Source organism: Pelodiscus sinensis, chromosome 2 (genome assembly GCF_049634645.1).
Source record: "Pelodiscus sinensis isolate JC-2024 chromosome 2, ASM4963464v1, whole genome shotgun sequence".
Lineage (NCBI taxonomy): Eukaryota > Metazoa > Chordata > Testudines > Trionychidae > Pelodiscus > Pelodiscus sinensis.
Window position 1 is genome coordinate 49137659 of NC_134712.1, and position 21008 is coordinate 49158666.

Below are 21008 nucleotides of genomic sequence, written 5' to 3' on the forward strand. Positions count from 1 at the left end.
AGGTAGGTTTTGTCTTTATATGAAACACAAACTTGGTATGTATTGAAATTACTTGTTAATGATGCAGTATTAGATGAAGCTCAACTTTGACAAGGATTGTAAAATACTCACAGGGACTTGTGGTAAGTTGATGAAAGTAAATGGAAATTTTGCATGAATAAGGATGGTTGAATCAGGCTTTTAGCTTAATTACAGAGAAACTTTTCTCAATCCCATTGAAAGAAAATAAAATCAAAGAAGGATCTAGAGAGGTAACTAGATAATACTAGGTGACAGGTACATAACGTGCATCAAAAAATTAAATCAAAATCACTAAGTTTAAGCTGCAGAAAATCTACTAGTGAATAAATAGAGGGCAGTGTATTCTCATTTTAATTATTAAAAAATGTTAAACAGGTTTCTGATCAGATAAGTCATTTACATGTTGGATATCAAAACATTTCATTTCAAATTACAAATTCAGAATTGTCACAGTTTATCACATAATGCACACTAGTTACCCAGAGAACCACATAGGGTTGTTTTTCTTTGACAATGTATATTAGACTCGGTGATAACAGATACGGCCTCCCTCTCCTCTCTTCACTAAATGACACAAAAGCCTCTTACTCTCAACCTCTGGCAAATCTTGGAGATTTTCTCCAGAGGCTGTGGTCTCCTGCAGAGCTGATAAAAATGAAAGTGGCTGAATCAATTACACTGCACTCTGCCAATGAATATTTATTAAATTCCATCAAGGAACAGCTAACAGTGAAAGACATCACGCTGGCAGCAATTTGAACAAGAGTGCCTCGGCAGCAGAGCATGCCATGGGTAAAGTATTCTTGGAATTTGATTTCATAACCGTTCAGTTGATAGAGTAATTATTAAACTAGCTCCTTTTGTGGAGTAGCAGAAATTGGTGCCAGTAGTATTGGGAATCCAATAAAGCAATTAGCAACATGGTAAATAAGAGGCTGAAAGGGAAGGGATTAAATATGCAGGTATTTAGTTGACTTCAAGCAATAATGATCTTTCAGCTAGTGAGTGAGAGTTCCCAACAGAATTTAAGAAACAAACAGCTTTCTGGGAGATTATAAGATGATGCTAGTGATTTACAGTTTAATTTAAAACTATCTCATGTGAAAACCTAGAACAACAGTGTTGATAGTACAATTATAGGTCATTCAGGGCGCCATGAAGTCTTTTTATCCCTTTCTCCTGGAAATCTTTCAAGTGGGGAGAGGGAGGAGCCCACCAAATCACCCACATATCATCCCTGCTTGGCCATATTTTTCTGTTTTATCACTCTCTAGGCATAAATGTATAGTTAGATGAAGTGGGCACTAATATTTTAAAGATGTATATGAAGGCTGTTTTCTTCCTCTTTTTCCATCTGAGGGAAACAAGCTACTGCTTTTTAAAAAGGGTACTCCAAGCAGTGTTCAGTATAGACCATCATTCTTTAGTGTATTGTTAATAATTACTAACATTTAGCAGAGTATAGTTCACATCCTCAGAGGACTTTGCACACGGTGTTTTGGCCAGGTCTTGACTAACGGATATTAGAGAGTTCAGCCCAGATCCTGACACACATATCTGGCTCTTCAGCAGGGCAACCCTGCTCCAACTGCTGCTTCTGTGACCACTGGTGGTCAGTATATGCAGAGTTGACTGAACCTTAATGCTGCCTTCATAGCTTGTACTAAAGCTCCATGGATGGGATTCTTGGTGGGGGACCCCTATCTCACCAATCCTGTTGACAAGCTTAGTGCATACCAAGAGCTAATGGCTTCAGATCCTGTTGGGGCAGACCAGCCATAGGTGGTGGGACAGAACAGTGCCCACACAAGAGCACAGGGCAAGGTAAGAGGAACATGAAAGGGGTTGCATGTTGCCTATGTGTCTGAGCTGGCTTTAGGTGGCTAGCTGCAAGAGAGGGTTTGTGGCTGAGGATCCTGAGTGCAGGAAGGCTCTTGCCTATCAGCCAGGCACCCCTCAGCATTTCACTCCTGGCTAGCTTAGGCAGCTCTGTGGTTTCTGAAAGTCATTTCTAGTTTGCCAGGCTCCCCATACACTGTATGGCAAAGTTAGGCATCTAACTCAGGGCTGATAATTCCATTGAGTGATAGGCTGCTCCCTTACTGAGCTGAGCAACACCTATGTATGTTTATGGACCTTCCTCCTATCACAACACCCTGCATTCCTCCTAATCCACCTCTTGAAGTAATGCAGGACATCTTACAGAAAGCTGATCAACATGGGCAACACAGCGCTTACATGTCAGTTCTACACATACATGCCCCTTTCTGCTCTAGCCAGCGGATGTTCAATTCCCCTCCCCCCCCCCGCCCACCTCCAGACCTTATCCCACCTCTTCCCAAATGACCCAAAGCAGAGAGAACAGACACATATTCTCTCTCATCATCTGAGTCAAGTATCACCAGCAAAAGGTTCACTTTCTTTTTGGGTGGTTCAAATTCTATAGTTTTTGATCAGGGTTTTGCTCTTTTAAAACTTCTGAAAGCATCCTCCACATCTTGTGTCTTACAGATTGTGAAAGGCACTTTGATTTTGAACCTTGGGTTGAATATTGTAGCTATCTTTAGAAATCTCACATTGATGCCATCAGGGCTGTTCCCCATTCTGGCACTCCAAATGCAAAATGTAGAGCCCCACAAGAGACCTTATATGCCTTGCCTCTTCACCATTCAAATTTCAGCACTGTATTCCTTTGGTTCTTCTGGCTCCCTGCCAACAGTCCCTAACTATCGGAGTACAGGCAGTCCCCGACTTACGTCGGATCCCTAGATACGAACGGGGTGAGGCAACTCCCGCACATGCGCAGCAGCATTCCCGGGGCTCGCTCACCTGGGTCCTAGGATCCTCCTCCTCCTCCTCGGGCCGGCTCCGACTGGGGTCCCGCAGAGCTGCCGGGCAGAGGAAAAGTGCCTCCCCACGCCCGCTGCCCCCCCCACCCCCCTGCCAGCAACAGGCTGCCCCCTCCCCTGAGCAACAGGCTGCCGAACAGACAAAAGCAGCCTCTCTGCCCCTCCTCCCCTCTATACATGCCGGGCTCCCGGAGCGCAGCAGCGTCCCCGGGGCTCGCTCACCTGGGTCCTAGAATCCACCTCCTCCTCCTCTTCGGCCGGCTCCAACTGGCCTCTGCCTGCAGCAGCTGGCCACAGGGACAGGGATCCCGCAGAGCTGCCGGGCAGAGGAAAAGTGCCTCCCCACGCCCGCTGCCCCCCCCCCCCGCGGTCTCGCATCCTGCACGCAACAGGCTGCCCCCTCCCCTGAGCAACAGGCTGCCGAACAGCAGACAAAAGCAGCCTCTCCGCCCCTCCTCCCCCTATACATGCTGGGCTCCCTGGGCAAACAAAGACTCCACCAAAACAAACAAAGTGCTGGCCTCATTGTGTTAGCAAAAAAAGGACCCTCCTCCTAGAACCCTGGGTGGTGTGTGGAAATAAAGCTATTAGCTCAAAGCATGGTGCAGAGCTGTTTGGTATTTGATGAGTTACTCCTTTAGTCCTGAGTTTGTCACAGGGACAGAAATAGATGTGAAATCTTCTGAACAGGGGAACAGACAGCAAAACAAACATTAGAGGGGAGTTAACCTTTCCCTATGCTATCCAAAACTAAAAAAAAATGTTTGGCTAGAGTTTCCCCTACAATATGTACCAGTTCCGACTTACATACAAATTCAACTTAAGAACAAACCTACAGTCCCTATCTTGTACGTAACCCGGGGACTGCCTGTATTTGCATTTGTCTTTGTTAAACTTCATCCTATTTACCTCAGACCATCTTTCTAGTTTGTCCAGATCATTTTGATTTATGACCCTATCCTCTAAAGCACTTGCAACACCTCACAGCTTGGCACCATCTGCAAACTTAATAATCGTACTATGCCATCATCTAAATCGTTGCTGAAGATCAATCTCTGTGTGCCGGGGAGACAAATCAGGGCATCCCTTAAGAGACTCAGAAGGATGAGACTAGAGATCCGTGAGTTTGGGATTTCAGAATTAGATTCACCTCCTGATTCTATTAGGAATTGTTTTTACAGAAAATCAGTGTGAAGATCTCAGTCCAAATACACAAAGAAAGGATACAGCATCCCCAACAGGAACCAATCCGGATGCCTCCCTCTGTCCAGCTGTCAGCATAGGAGGCATTTTGGGGAAGTGGCTGGAATGCTCAGTGCTCTGACAGCCCGCAGCTGGAGGATCAGGGACAGCTGGTGGTGGTTAGCACAACTGCCACACTGCATAGAGTCTGGGACAAAGAAGCAGGGAGCTATAATCATCTCCCTGGCAGCTGCATCACTGCTGCACCTAGCATAAGCTGGACACAGCAGAATATCTAAGCTTCAGTACATGCTATGATTCAACAGAAGCGTGCTGGAACATTTCAGCATGGTGACAACAATTTCCCAAACCATTGCACAAAAATGGGCTATAGACTTCAGGTGAGGACTTGGCCGCACATATAAAGAAGTGTTTGTGATTCCAAACAACAGTCTCCTCTGATCCATTTATAACATCACAGTTGAGTTCTGAGGACACAATTGCTTCCCTCGTTCTCTCCAATTGCTTCCCTCTTTCTCCCCTAACGCACCTGCTATGAACTGAGATTGTGTATCTGCAGCTTCTAGCCTGCCTGTTTGTATCAGAGCATGCTGGTAAAAGTCTAACCCAATACCCTTAGTACTTTAGCAAGAAATGTGAAAAACCTATCACCAGCAGGACACGGACAAAGCACTCTGGGATGTCCCACCACATAGGAAGCTGCATGGACCAAGCCAGTTGCACAAGCAATGTTAATGGATCCCATCCACATGGCAATAATAAACTGGTTACAAAATGGCAGCCATGTGCCAGTGTAGGATTCCAGAAAGGACAAACACAGTTGGAAGACATAGTTACCAATCAAGTATTTACCATTCTGCACATGTCACTAACTGGTTGGAGCAATTCCTGATTTGCATCAGAGTAACTGAGATCAGAATCTCATTAGAAATACTTAAACAATTGGTTGTAATATTACCATAAACCACAGTTTTCCTTGACTAGACTATTCTCTGCTGTGCCTACAGTTAGATAAGAAAAAACTTTATAAACAATTAATAGTCCTACTGCACCTTAGAGACTAACAAAAAATGTAGATGGCATCATGAGCTTTCATGGGCACAACCCACTTGTTCAGATGGGGTTGTGCCCATGAAAGCTCAAGATACTATCTACATTTTTTGTTAGTCTTTAAGGTGCTTCAGGACTATTTGTTGTTTTTAAAGTTTTTTCCAATTACAGACTAACACAGCTACCCCTCTGAAACAGTTAAGAATTTTCTGTTCAACAAATGAGAAGAAACGTAGAAGCTATGTCAATCATCTGCCAGCAGCATTACAAAAATTCTCTGTGTTTATAGCAGTGGCATTGCTAGAAAGCAATTAGTAAGGCTGAAATGAAGGATATGCATTTTCCTGTCCTGGTCTGGTCAGTTCTGATTCTTCAAAATGGATGGCATGTGAGTTTAAAAAGGCAGTACTGAACAATGATAAGTTAGAGGAGACTGTTAGTTGCACAATCTACAATGATTTGTTGGCACTCCAGGGCACAGGAATCTCCATATTCAGAAACATCTTCAGGAAAACCACATTTTTCTGTGTAGACCAAAATGAGCATTCAAATTAGAGATTTAACTCCTCTTCCTAGGGTTCCTGTAGATAGCTTTTGTCTTCATGTTCTCCACACCGGAGCAGAATCACTTTCTGAGAAGTCGGAGTTCTCAGAAAAGATTTAGGGCCCCCAAAGTTGGTATTAAGTTGAATCAATCTAATTGAGTTGGCCATGGCCTGGCCCTTGTAGTGAGTTTACTCAAAAGGGCAAAAGCCATCCAGTACCCTAGTCTGCTGGGGTCCAGAGCCATTCAAAGAAGGAAAAAGACTGTTAAGGAGGTTTCCAGGGCATAGGAACTATGATGAGTCAATGTAACTCCTTGGCAACCTCTCTCAGCAGGGACCTGAGGGAGCCATAAACTAGAACTGTCTTCCCCAGCAGAATAGCCAGGGGAGAGCTCTGGTCACATTTACAGGGCCCTCTCCATGGAGACTTTCCCTCTGATACAACTGCTCCAGGGATGCAGGTATATAAACTACATCCTACAAGTAATAAGTGAAACTCCTTGATAGCAGGGGGTTATTAGTTTTTAATCTTAACTAGGTTACATCCCCTCCCCTCCATTAATTGCACTTTTCCCTGATCAAATGAGAAGTCATTAACTATTCACCACAACCATTCACTATTCATTAACTATCTTAAAAAAAGAGTGAGATCTAGGGTTTTAAAAAAAAACAAAAAACAAAAAAAAACACCTCTGATTTATCCATTTTATTTCCCAAAGATACACAACTTTGTTGTTCTTTGTTTTAGTTTGTTCTATTTATGCTACTGGAGGGTGGCAGGAAATGGGAAGTTCCTCACATGCAGCTAAAACTGTGGAACACTTTCAGAACATCTCCCTTAACTTTTGGAGAGTTATAGGTCACATACTCACTTTGACCATTTTCTCATCATAGACCAGGAACTGGGATTTCCTAGGAAACAGCCAATAATGGACATGCCAGCTGTGGTATCAAAGAATGTGTTTATATTGCATGTACATACACGTGTGCTTTTATAAGCTTCATTTTTCCTGCGTTTTGCCAGGTCTCACCAACCCATAATCGTCCTGCAGGGACAGGAGAGCCGAAACAACAGACCCACACAGTTCTCTCATCACCACCCAGAGCATCATTTGGCTTAAGGTATGAGACAATCAACTCCCATTGACAGACCAGTAGACAGCTGGCATACAGCAGAATCAAATGCCCAAAATCAGAATTGGCACAATCTGTGCACTTCCTTTCAATAAAACAAACAGCAATGGACATATATTTTTCTCTCTCTTACCTAAATTAAAGGTTTTGGGGGGACAAACACTGAGAGTTTCAAAAGACATGCTATTAGACAATTCCGCAGATGAATCTGAGCCATGAAGTTCCAATTTAGATCTGAATTTCACTAATATTCAAAGGTGTTTGATATAATGTTCTAGTTTGGAACATCTCTTAGCTTAACTACATAATTGTCTTGCATTTTCCCTTGGATTTAGGGATATCTTCATGCTTATCACCATTTTTACTTAATTTGGGTAACCATGGAAAATGTATCTTTTCCACAGATAATTTAGGTCAAGTTATTTTTGGTTTCACTTAAAAAAAAAACCCCACAATCTCTTTCCTGTGGTCTAGATCCACCTCCTCAGAAGTCAATGGATGATGAATCATGCATCACATAAAGTCAAGACAATATTTTGCTTTTTATGTTCAAAATCCTATGTTGGATCTAAATTTCTAACAGGATAGGAGAGAAGATAATTCCTAATAATTCTATATTTTAATTGTACTCTGAAGAAATTTAAAATTACATTAAAGGAGATGCCATGTTTATCATTTGTTCAAGTCTTCCAAATCAAATCTCTTCTGTTTACCAGACAAAAAATATTTTTGCTAATTACACAGGCTATAAACTCAGCCTAGGACCTGGCAGTCAAGTTGCATTCTTTCTGGTTTGTGTGCTATTCCCAGTAGTGAACTTTCAGTGATCAAAATGATGATGCCAACATTACAGGAACATTTCAATTTGGGACTTTATGGGATGATGACTCCTCCCATTCTGTGATGCTGGAGCAATTTGCCAGAAGAGGCAGGCTCCACCCAGCTTCCCCCATCATCACTTTTCAAAGGGCTAGTCAAAGATGCAGATAGGCCAGCCAGCCTTATGCTGTGTGCGCGCTGCAGGGTGGGCTGGATCATTTGTGGCAGCAGGTACCCGGTGCTGGCCTGTTAAGTGGACTGGGCAGAACAATAAATGGCCAGGAGGAATGGATCCCCTTCACCTGGGCCAGAGGGGCCCTTCAGAGCTTTCCCACAAGTAAGCAGTGGCCTGAGCCGGGCCAATTGTTTTTTGTTGGTTTTTTTTAAAACTTGTTTAAATTCTGTGACAGGCGGTGGGAAGGGGGCGCTTGGTTGGGAGAGGGCAGTAATCTTGAGTGGTGGGAGCCAGAGGAGAAGTGGGGAGAGAACAAGGGAAGCAAAGGGAGGAGGGATGTGGTGACAAGGAAGAGAGAAGTTAGTGGTAGGATAGGTCTCCGCTCTTTTCAGTCTCAGATATTTTCAGTGGTTGGGAGATTGTTTGCCTGGTGAGAATAGGGCTGAGGATTTGGTTCCTTCACCCCTGGGGATATTGAATCTATCAGTCTGCTGCATAAAGCTGGCATCATCATGCTGCCTCAGTGGGACATTTAACCTTCTTGGTTCTGTGAGCTGAATGGGTGCTGCTGTTAAAAAGCAGCACCAGCCTGTATTTTACGGGCATTTCCTTTGGCAATTCATATTCATTGTCTGAGGCAGTGCTTTTTTTGTGATGGTATGGCCTGGAACAGCATACTGTCACCTATTTTCCCAGCACACAGTAAAGGAATGGCATTTCCCCTGTGAGTACCAGCACCTCGTCTCCTGATGGAAGCCTGCTCAGGACACAAGGCTTCCCCCCCCCCCCCCATCCCCCAGTGTGGCATTTTGGCTCTTAAAGGGGCCGCAATCATATTTCAGCCCCCAGCACTTTTTTTTTTAAATCAAGTTGGGGGGGGAGGGGGGAACAGTACTGGTCTGAGGTACTTACTATGGTTGAAATCAACATAGAAAGCCCTTGACTTGTTTGTCTGAAGAAGTAAAAATAAAGTGGCAACTTTTGCAGTCTGATTCTAGTAATTTTCTTTCTGTCAGGGAGCAAATGCCAGCTGAGGATGAGGCCTGACACCTTTTTGATTATATGAAGGACACATTTCTCAATTAGCTTTAACTGGTGCTTGCCATTCTGTGTTCCCCAGGATCAATAAGAGGAGTTTGGATGTCAGCTATGAGGGTATATAATAAACTGTGACTGACATTTCTTGTTCTCAAATTTAGATCTGTTAATTAGATACCTTCTCCACATCTGGTACATGGTACAAAACACGCTCCATTTTGTTGAGAAAGAAATGGCAGAATTGGAGGGTTTTTTCAAAAAATAATTTGCTTGGGTTTGGGGATTTGGCTAGAAGGGGACAAGCACGCAGTGAGCAGGGATACAGGATGTCCAGGGAAGAGAGGAGGGAGACAGTGGGAACAGGGTGGGGTTTGGAAGGGACAGGGCTTAGGCTGGGAAGCTACTGCCTCCCAAAGTGGAAGTTTCACCAACCACCCATGGCCACTCATACTGATGATGTAGAAGGCAGAGTAGGAATCTAGGTAACTCTGTACTGCCCACAAAAGGTCATGATACCATCTACATCAGGGCTACTTAACGCACAGCACACAGTGCAGTTTGGGATTATGCGGGGCTCAACATGCAGCCTGCAACTGGAATCCTTTGAACATGGCCTCCTCTAGGAACATGCTCCACAACAGCGAGTCAATATAATGGTCTTCTGTTGATTTCCGTTTTAGTAGTTAAATTCCTTGACTGTCATTACTCATTAAAAGTGCTGTCATATGGGTGGAAATTGGGTAAATATTGCATTTTATTAATATCAGCAGAACTGACTTAAATGGGGCCTGTGCGTTGTGTAGTCTTGCCCTAATCTTTGTATTCATGCCCATCAGTGTGAAAGAAGCTATTTGCTTATATATGCAACCACACTTAAGCTGCAGCCCTCAGCATGTGCTGTGAGTATCACTGTGGTCCCCAGGGCTTCCAACGTTGAATAGCTCTGATCTACATTTTTGTTAGTTTCCGTGCTGCTGCAGGAGCATTCATTGTTTTTTAAGTTTTCTCCCCTAGGTGTTCGACAGGGTTTACAGTTTTAAACTTAATTTTGCCTGTAACATAAGCAGATACAACACAAAGATAAGCAGGGATAAATCTGGCACCAGTGTTATTTTAGGATTACACGTAGGGATGTTATTGACTAGTTGCTTCCCCAACCCCTTGCTGCCTCCATTGCTAGGTCTACACTACAAAGAAAAGTCGGAAAAAAACCACGCAAATTGCAAACCGTAATTTGCCTATATCTTTTTCCACTTTTCTTCCAAAAGAGGTCTTTCCGACATTCGGCCCATCTACACAGGGCCAAGTGTCAGAAAAATACCCCTCTTTCAGAACATCCCTTCTTCCTCATAGAACAGGGCTTACAGGGATACTGAAAAAATGCATCTGCTTTCTGAAAATTTTTGTGAAACTTTGTGTTCCATTGATGCATCTGTAGTCTAAACGTACCCTATCACAAAGGGGCAACAAGGGGGGAGAAGAGAAGGTGCTGGGGGGGAGCCAGCTTAAAAGCTTCAGCTCTGTGGGAAGGAACAGTGGATTAGTTAACTACTTGAATAGTTGATGGGATTTCAATCGATTTCAAGTCGATAAGGACTAACATGGCTTTCCACCTTTGAAATGTACAAGATCCCCAGCGGGGATTCTTGTATATTTTAAAGTTGGAACACCACGTGAAGCCCAGGGCCAGCAGCAAGTCCCCCACTGACTCCTGACTCCATTCAGCTTTTCAGTCTTTGAAATGTACAAGAGCCCCTACTGGAACTCTTGTGCAATTCAAAGGTGGAAAGCCATGCTACTTCTTATCGACTAATCAAAAGTCGATTGAAATCCCATCGACTACTTGATTAGTTAAATCAAAATTCAACATCCTTAGTTACACCTGTTTATACATAAGGCTGAATTTGGCCCACGAGAACAGAAAGGTGCCATTTTAACAGTTACTTTAAGATTACCCTAACATTTACTTATTCCACATTGTAATTTCTGCTTTAGGGTCTGTAACCACTTATCTCAAACAATGAATCCTTGTGCTGTGCTAGCTTTGGAATATCAAGTGACTTAGAGAGCTACAATTAAAACAAAACCAACATTCACTACCTATTATCAAGTAGAATATTTTATCAATCTGTTTACAATAAGAGCCAAAGTAAATCCAGGCCAGGTTCAAGCATGTATGTTGTCTTCTGAATTTAGTGGCTTTTCCCACAATTATCACATAATTCCAAGGCTTGCCTATAGCTGTATAAATTTTTTAATACTGAAAATCTAAACCAAGCAAACATCTTGTCTGCTGTACACTAGAGAGTACTGCAGTAATTGTTGTGATTTTCTATTACTGCATGGCACTTTAGAATACCTGAATCCAGGGCTATATAGGGACTAGTCTTGGCAGAGATGAACAACAGGACATAAAAGTCTTTTTGGTTGCTAATTTCTAAGAGTCTCTGAAAGATACATTAGTGGAAACAGGAGCATTTTCTAATCTAATTTATTACAATGGGAAAGAAGAGGGCAGATTGTAAAGTAGTGAAGGGCAACATAGGCTAGTGAGTGGCCTGCATGAGTAACTCTCCTTTATTTCAGTGGGCTGCAAGATTGTTGTAACCCAGACAGTCTTCCAGGATAGGATGGTTTTACTAACTGCACTCATGTGCCTAGAATTTACCGAGCATACCAATGGATCCGTAGCAGCACTTTGACAGAGAGCCATGCACTTCCTCTGCATCCAATCAGTGTTGTGTGCAATCAGCCAACACCTCACATCACATGCCCTTGCTTTATGTGCATGTCACTTTAGTAATACTGGTGAAATATACCCTATGTAGATGGAGACAAGGAGAATCTGGCAGCCCAGCATGTGAGCAATGGTAAAGAAAATGTCTCACAAGTGACACCGAAAACCACGATGGGCAAGAGGTTGCCCACCGCTGTTGTATGATGCGTGAGAGGAGCAGGCAAAGAAATGCGTGGTCCCTTGAAACAACATAGAAAAGCAAGCCCATAAGCTATTCTCTGAAGACTACGGCAGGGGGAAGAGGTTGGGTGGATAACTCAATAGTGGGTTTCACCTCTCTCCAAGTCTCACTACTTCAGCAGAATCCTGGCATCTTGAAAACAGTAGAGACCCATTGAAAATATCAGGCTCTTTCAATGTCACGGTGCAGTTAGATGATTTTATCCCTGTCAAAAAGTATGTTTGATGATAGATAATTAAAAACCTCCTTTTTTCCCCCGGACAGGAAATCTAGAGGGGAGGGGAAAAAATGTCGGAAAGTGTATGGGATGGAGAACCGAGATATGTGGTGTACTGCCTGTCGTTGGAAGAAAGCCTGCCAAAGGTTCATTGACTGAAGACTAGAAGCACAGAGGATCCAGGAATGGGAGTACAATAGTAGGATCCTGTCGCTTCAGCTGCTCCTGCCTACCCTCCACTGCTGCCTTTTAAACAGACTTGTATTCAAAACAACGCACTTGTCGCCAAGGAGAAGCACTTAGCAAAACCTATGTGGAGCAATGGAGCCAAAAAAAAAAAAAGTCATGTCAAGTATTGAACCAAGAGCAGCTATTAATGTTTTTCTAAAAACAAATAATTTGTTGCTAACTGAACTATTTGCTCCCCCCCAACTATTCTTTAACCATGTCAATGTCTATGCTGTGAACCTTTGTCAGTTGAACCAAGTACTGTGTGTTGCCCTGAAATGAAGATTTCTTTTTTAAAACTTTAAACATTTAATTAACACTTTTAGAATATAAACTACGGTTCACTCAACAGCAGCCATACCACAAGTGGAGTCTTCTAAATAATTCTGCTTATGTGAATGATCATGGTTAGGTTTCTCATTTGGGGTGTTTAAGAAATTAAAATCTAGCACTCCTGGATTTTTTTTTAAAGTGGTCACAAACCAGAAAGAAGAGTGGAGCTAAGATTTAGATTGTAATACTCCAGAGAAGGAAAAATGATGGGAAAACACCAGCAAATCTCAGCCACAAGTAAGTCCAAGATTTCAGGGAAAGAGCTTCAACTGTTATTGAAACATACAGGAATATAATTTGGGTTCCAATATCTTTTCTGTTGCTGAAGCCTTATCACGATCCAGTAAATGCAGCTCTTTGAATTATACATAACATCTATTCAGGGAGGTAAGCCAACCCAGCAGTTCAGCTCTTGCTTCCTGTTCTCTTGTATATAAGATTATTAATGGTTTTAATGGTTCATTCATTCTTCCCATTGGTAATGCCAAATATTATATGCGCAAACAATGTATAGAAAACAAAAACTCCTGAGAAGTGCTCCCACCGTATCATCCCAGCAACTGAAATGCAACAGCAGAAGAGCAACAAATTATGTGTGTGTAAGTCTTTTTTTATTTTAAAATACAGTCACTGAGGTCAGAAATAGCCAACTTCAATGAAGAGGGCATGATAATGGGTTTGTGTGCTTTCTTGTATTTTAGTCTGTTTGAGGGTATACATTTAGAAAGCTGATGTTTTATTCCTAAATAAATGGAGTTGTACATCAATAGTTATTTTAATAGGAAAATGAAGTAAGGAAGAAATGCTATGTGAATGTGCATCAACTCCTGCCTGCTTCAAAGCAAAAGAAAACATGGGTATAGGCACTTGTCATATGAATAGAGCTATTCAGGCCCATTACAAGCTGAACTTGTTTTTCAGAGTCTGATAAATGGATCACACAGCTTCTGCTGAACACATTACTTAACTCGCATAGCTGCCTATGCTTATTTAAAGAACAAAGGTGCACAATTTTGAATCTAGCATATTGTTGGAATGGAAAATACAAGGATAGGAAGAGCCTGATTTTTTTAAACAAATTATTTGCTTGGTTGCATGCATAATTTGAGCATGTTATTTCTGTGACTTGTTTACAAATCATGCAATTTTCATGCACAAGTAGCTACTGAAGGTCACTTGCATGCATATAGTTACCTGATTTTTATACATAACTGTGTGCATAACTTGTTTAGAAAAATCAGACCCTGAAATCCAACCATGGTAATTTATTTCATGTTTTGTTTTATTAACATAACAGAAGGAAAAAATCAGCAGATATACAGCACCAACTGCACTCTAGTGTTTGCCCTTCCTTACCTTTTGGTGAATTCATAGGTTATGGGATTTTTTTAAAAAAGATTTCTTTAGGGAAATACCTCAGCAATTTAACTGTTTTCTAGTTAGTTCATTCTGAAATGCTGACTTTGTTGTCAGTGCCTTTTCCATTGTGGGACACAAAATGGATTTTGCTCCACTGCTATCCCTCACTTCTAAAAGCCTCCCAAGATGCTTATAAAACAGTAATTATGACTACTGTTGGCCCCATATTCATTACTTATGCCCATCACTGTTCTCTTCTCTTTGTATTTCTCTTCTCCCTTATTTGCTCTGATCACTTGAGTTTGAGGATTTTTAAATGTATATATTAATATAATTTGTTTCTAAAATATTGTACAGCATCATGAGCACCTTGCCAAAGTGCTACTTTATAAATTAACATATTAATAAGATCATTAAATTTCCACAATATGGAGCAAATTCTAGTTGGTGCCAGGAACCAGCTGAAATACTGAGGAAAATGAGTGGGAGAGAAGGCACAAGCCTTATTAATTGCATGTATTCTCAGTTCACTCAGCTCTTGAATGTGGAAAGATTTACTGGGCACGCTCAGAGGTTTAGCATAAACATTAGCAATGCTACTCCCCTATTGCTAATTTTATATCTATTTTTAGAAAGATAGGCACGCAAATAGATTGCCAAAGCTGTGTTATTGTCCATTTCTGGCCAGAGTTATACATATTTTCTTTCTGTTCCTGATAAGAGTAAGATTATTTACAAGAAGCTGCATGAATGGACCACCGCCTGGCCAAAGTTTTTGGCTCATACATCTGTAGGGACCATATCCTTACACTCTTTAGCCACATCAAGTCACACTTTTCTGTAGGGTACGTCAGGAGTCCCTTAATTTTTCAGAACAGTCAAAATCTGGTCATCAGTTTCCATCATACATTCTTTCCACAGCTCCCATTGGCTGGGAACAGCAAACTGTGGCCAACGGGAGGTGCAATTGGCTGTATCTGTGGACACACAGGTAAAGCATTTGGTGGCCCACCATAGGCTAACTCTGGAGAACCACATCCAGCACGTGGACCGCTTATTGCCCGCCCATGACCTAGCAAGACCTTGCCTGGAGTTATGGCATATTAAATGGACAGATGTAACCTAGAAGGTGTTGCTGCAGGTCCTTTACTCTCCTATAAGTACATTAACAGAGTTGCTTAGGAGCCTGGGAGAGGGATGTCAAATGAGGAGTCCCCCGGCCAGTTGCGAAGGCTTAACAGATTATGAGGGCTTGTCTCCATCCGTGAATGGACCAAACTCCACCGAGGTCATCACTAAGGACAAATTATACTTCTCTTCAGTTAGAAGAGGCTGGAAAAGATACTAAAACTCAATCTTGTTTTCTATTTACCCTTCACTGAACTCACCTGGAGGTAGCACTGCTGGAACTGAAATCTGAGGATACTAATGTAATTAATCCAAGACTTCCAGAGCATATCTTGTACATACTTATATCTGTTCTAAACGCAGTTATAAAACATTCTAGTGGAAATTTTGTTGTTGTGGGATTCCAGAAGGGCTCTACACCACCTTCAGCAAAATAATAAAAACTAGCGAAGCTGACAGCTTAGATGCAGAAAGTATATGCTAATTTAAGCAGCAGGATCCTTGTGCTTCAAAAACCTTTTTACAGGCTATGAAAAAAGTGGTGTCTTGATTGGTGGTTTATAGCATCTTGCCTCCAGAATTCCCTACCTGGTACTACTGTGATGTTCACATAGACTTCTTAATCAAATTTCCATCATATACAATTAAAGGATTTTTCTGTGACTTTCAGCAGGACAGTTTTTCACTAGCTGAAAATCAAGCGGTGTTGTGTCTGCTTCATAGAGCATATCATCTCTAACCAATCCAGAAAGATTTTACAGTTTGAAGGTACCTGGCACTATTGTTGATGATGCACAAGCAGAAAAAAAAAAGTACAACTTACTCATCCATACCCTTCTTTATTCCACATTGCTGACTGTAGGAAGAACTTGTTTTTGTGAATAAGCTTGTCAGATAATACATTAGGGAATAGATAAATGCAGTAACAAGCCTCAGTTCAATAGAATTGTTTTTCTAACTAACCAATTTTAAGAAAAAAGCTGATACAACCTTTGAATCCAAGTTGGAGATTGCTATAGTATGTTTCCCTGAGAGAAATAAAGAAATAATTATAATATGAAAAATAAATTAGCACTAGAAATCTAATAAGAAAGCTAAATGTATGTGGTACTATTCACATCAATCAAGATTATGTCCAAATTCTTAAAACCTAACACAAAGCTCAAATGAGCTCCTAACATTACATATATAAATTCTCAATTTTCATCTTTCCCCTCTAAGAAATTTAAGAATTTTATGTTTCATTTTATACTACTGTAGAAGATATAGATATCCCTGACTTCTGAGTATGTGAGGAAGAAATGATTCCTCACCAATTAATTATTTCAATAGCAAATAGTGTGCAGCATTTGATATATAATGTTCAGATAAGCAGAAGTTCCTAAAAGTGTACATAGAGAAATATCTTAAAAATAACAAAATTATGTAAATAATATGGATTTCCTCAGGGAAAATAAAAGGGCAGTAAATGCAAAAAATAGGTCTGTTTGAACCTACAATTATTAAGAATTTTAATATGTACTTTATTTTTCTGGACAGAATTATTTAATGAAATAAGAACTACATTAGTTTGAATTATTAAAATTAGAAATGAGTGCTAATTTGTGACCATGAGCTTTCTTTGCTTAACACAAAGTAGTGAAATCTGTGTATGCTTCAAATAGTAAAAGGAAAGGGGTTTTAGCTGATATCAAGTTATGGGAACTAAGTCTGAACCTACAACCTAATACAAAAGGTGGACTATATCTCTGTCTATAGCTTTCTAGAATGTACTGTAAATATGAAGTCTTGTTGCTATACAATCACCCAGTTAAATATGTTATCTATAACTGGATTATTGTTCATTTAAGTGGATCAACAAAAACTTGTACTTTGTAGCATGCTATCCTGCAACTACTAAGTACTCTGGTTTGCAAGGTGCTAATTTCCTTATGGTGCGCTAGATATTTTTAACATAACTTTTTCATAGAGGGTGCCAACTTGAATGAAACTCAAGATCGTGCATTGAAACAAGAAAATGCACTGTGCTGAAATGCACACGACTTTCAAACTTCTCCAGCAGTACATGAAGAAATGACCCTTTTTTAAAAAGTTCCATTGTATTATGTCCTTATCAGACATCTTTACAGAATCTAATAACATCATGACCATGGACCAAAGTGAGCTGACACACTCAAGTGAGTAAAATCATGCATGTACATAAATATCTGAATATTTTAATAAAGTTTTATCTAAGTAATTCTCATGCTAACACTCTGAATGATAGTGACTGACTGAATAGGTACTGTAAATCTGCAAAGCAAGGTTCACTGAATGTTAGAGGTTGAAGAGATGTATTTCAGTAGCAGAAAAGCACTTATGCAAAGCACATGAGTGTCTCATTAATGGAACTACTCTTCTGCTTAGAGTCAAAATTTGCTTGCAAGCACTGTTGACTCAGGACCATAGAGGGAACTATTCCTTATAGTCTTGTTTTGAAATACATTGCAAGACAACATGGCCATTTGTTATTTTGTGCTATTTGTCTTGCACTAAGAAAGGTCTAATTCAGAAAACTGGCTTTTTTTTTTTTTAAAGACATTGTTTAGCATTCCATAGTTGCCTTTTCTTTGTCAGATTCAAAGACACTTGTCAGAACAAAGACATGACACGTACAGGTCACTTACTTTATGACATACAGCTTGAAGTTTGTACTGCTTATGCGCTCAACGAAGCCATTGACTTGAATAGGAATTCTGGGTGTACAGGAAAAAGAAATTATGGACTATGGGCCCGATCGTCAGCTCATATACAAACTTTCAAAATGCAAATATTTTGTATCATCATGATTGGTGTCATTTTGTGTAGGTTTTAGTGTTTCTAAAAAGATGTCCTATTTTCAGAGCTGTCCCTTGGGCACGGCAAATCAGTGTGCCTGTTCAGGGTCCAGTGAGTTAGAGGGCAAGGGCCAGTGCAGTGAGCACTGGAAGACAAAGGGGCAAGAACTACAGGTGCAGGGAGTGCTTCAGGCTGCCAGCCTCACACCCCCAGGAATTTGCTGCAGAACGGAGGCCCACAACACGGCTATAGCTAAATTGCCCCAGGTCTCGAACCCCTCTAGGAACGCCCTGCATATTTATAGTGGTAAGGAAACAGCAGCTTCTTTATACGATGCAATACTTGCTTACTAAACAAAGGGCTAAACTCTACACACAAGTGCTACAAAGCATGCTCTTTAAAGCTGACTTACCATCAATATGATTGGTTGCTATAGGCAAAACTTCAGTATTGTAGCAATGCTGGCATTATTTTATACAAGAGTACTAAAAACTGAAACAAAACTCAGATTTCATTAATGAACCAAAAGGTTTGTTGCTTTATGGAACAATAGCACATGTACTCTAATAGAGCAGACAAAATAACCAAGAACACTTGGGAGTAGTTTATCAAGTCCTGAAAGTAAGTGTTGCCCTTGATAGCACAGAGATAAGTAGGTCTGAAATTAACATTTCAATGTCATGACAACCAGCCCAGTCCATGGTTATCAATTCCATGTTATGAAAAGAGGTTTTGCTTGGGCTCTTAGGTGATTTAATATATTTATAGTCCCAGTTGTAAAATTCCTAAAACTGTAAACTGTTTAGCATGAAGGCACTATGCATTGTGACAATGATTTCTTCTTTCAGATGAAACATTGTCTCATGTGAAGTTTGAGCCTGATCCTACAAGGCAATCTGCTCAAACTTCAGAGGAGTACCGTATATTCCGGCGTACAAGACGACCTCTGATGTTAAAAAACATCCCCCCAAAATCGGGGGTCGTCTTGTACGCCGGATGCACCGCCGCCGGAGCCCCTCCGCGGCTTTGAAAGCCTCGGGGGAAGCCGGCGGGGGGGCATCCCAGGCGCGCATGGGCTGCCCCCCCCGCCGGAGCCCCTCCGCGGCTTTGAAAGCCTCGGGGGAAGCCGGCGGCGGGGCATCCCAGGCGCGCATGGGCTGCCCCCCCGCCGGCTTCCCCCGAGGCTTTCAAAGCCGCGGAGGGGCTCCGGCGGGGGGGCAGCCCATGCGCGCCTGGGATGCCCCGCCGCCGGCTTCCCCCGAGGCTTTCAAAGCCGCGGAGGGGCTCCGGCGGGGGGGCAGCCCATGCGCGCCTGGGATGCCCCGCCGCCGGCTTCCCCCGAGGCTTTCAAAGCCGCGGAGGGGCTCCGGCGGGGGGGCAGCCCATGCGCGCCTGGGATGCCCCCCCGCCGGCTTCCCCCGAGGCTTTCAAAGCCTCGGAGGGGCTCCGGCGGGGGGGGGGGGGAGGGGGGCAGCCCAGGCGCTCCTGGCGGCTTTGCTCCCGGTGCCTCTGGTCTGCTGGGGACCATCTCCAGCAGACCAGGGACACCGGGAGCAAAGGAGGCGGAGGGGCGCTGGGGTATAAGATGAAACCCTATCTTTTAATTAAAAAGATAGGGGGTCGTCTTATACACCCAGTCGCCCTATACGCCGGAAAATACGGTATGTGCTAGCATAAAGATCTTCACAGGAAGATCACTTGCAAGAGTATTGCTCACTGGTAAAAAGCTTTTCTTAGTTGGGGCAATCAAACTACAAGCCTTACAGATGTTCTGGTGTTGTCATACACAGCTTTCACCAAGTTTGTTAAAGGAACTTTGTCATTTGGGTTAAGAACCACTATTTAGGGATTTAGGGGGAGGGATTTAAGCCAAACAAAACTTTTTATCGTTTTGAATATTAGGTTAAATTATTTGTTTTAATTGGATTTAAGCATTTCCTGCAGAGCTGGCCATTCAGACATTGTAGCATTGAATGCCAAAAAGTCAAACGGATTCTGTATTTCACTGTTTAAATAATGAAATATATTACAGTTAAAAAAACTGAACTTCTAAAAATCTAATTTTACTGATTTAATATTCTGAGGTAGCAGTTACAGAGACATTTAAAAACACACACACACACACACACACACAGAGCTCTGGGGCCACATGCTGAGCACTGCTCTTGCAACCATAAAGCCAGTGGACCAGTATCTCTGAATCCTCTCAAGCTAAAGAATCTGAGTCCCATTAGAGGGCCACCACAGCAGTTCCTGTGCCAACCCCCATGCTATTTGTTTCCTTGTATAGATGGGATGCAAACTGGGGAAGGATGTGATGACTAGGTATTCCTAACCCCCTCCCCTGTACCCCTCAAAACAAAACTTGGCTCCTAGACTCCTCCCACGATGTAGCACCACTAGCTTCTAAGACTAACTTCATGAGTTCACTGAGCAGGAGTTGCATGAAGATTTTGTGCTATATGCGGAGGACCAAAAATGGATGCACCAGAAAATATCTGGCCTCAAAACTAATGAAATCCAACCAGGCTGGAGAAGTGTTCTCCCAGCCTAGGGCTGCCACCAAAAACTGCAACCCCTCATTTTGACTGGGGTAATCTTCATAAGCTCCTTCCAGAGAAAAACCAAAAACCCTGTGACAGCCTCAAGCATTTAATATAACCTAGCGAGTCCAAATGATATCAATTCTGCTAAACCATACAATTATCTATCCACTTAATAAATAGTATTCTTCCAGCTTTTCCCTGTTATGCCAAAAACAATTTAACTAGGGTGTGTCTAGACTACATCCCTCTTTCGACAGTGGGATGTAAATTAGGCACTTAGAAATTGCAAATGAAGCATAGGAAATTCAAATCCTGGCTTCATTTGCATAATCGCATCATGGCGCTCTTTCAAAAAAACACTATTTCGAAAGTAAAACTGCAGTCTAGATGCAGTTCTTTCAAAAAGGGAAGCCTTTTTTTCCGAAAGATCCTGTAAACCGGAAGATCCTGTATACTCCACAACCCAGGTATGCCACAACTGTTTTTTTAGAAATAAAAGCCAGAGACAGTGTTAGGGGAAGCCAATAGTGTAACTGGGGCCCCCATGAAGAAGCTAAGTTGCTCAGGC

At 42.0% G+C, this 21008-nt stretch overlaps 1 protein-coding gene across 3 annotated transcripts in view; it reads left to right on the top strand.

Annotated features, from left to right (window-relative positions):
- Positions 1-18626, top strand: part of ZNF704 (zinc finger protein 704) — a 205085-nt gene extending 186459 nt beyond the window's left edge. For 2 of the 3 annotated variants that reach the window (XM_075920471.1, XM_075920470.1), the window contains exons 8-9: positions 6693-6790; positions 12077-18626. In XM_075920471.1, coding sequence (XP_075776586.1) covers positions 6693-6790; positions 12077-12188 — 210 coding nt within the window. In that variant the 3' untranslated portion in view covers positions 12189-18626. The remainder of the gene's footprint in view (positions 1-6692; positions 6791-12076) is intronic. The other variant, XR_012901351.1, reaches the window with a different exon arrangement.
- The last annotated feature ends 2382 nt before the right edge of the window (positions 18627-21008 follow it).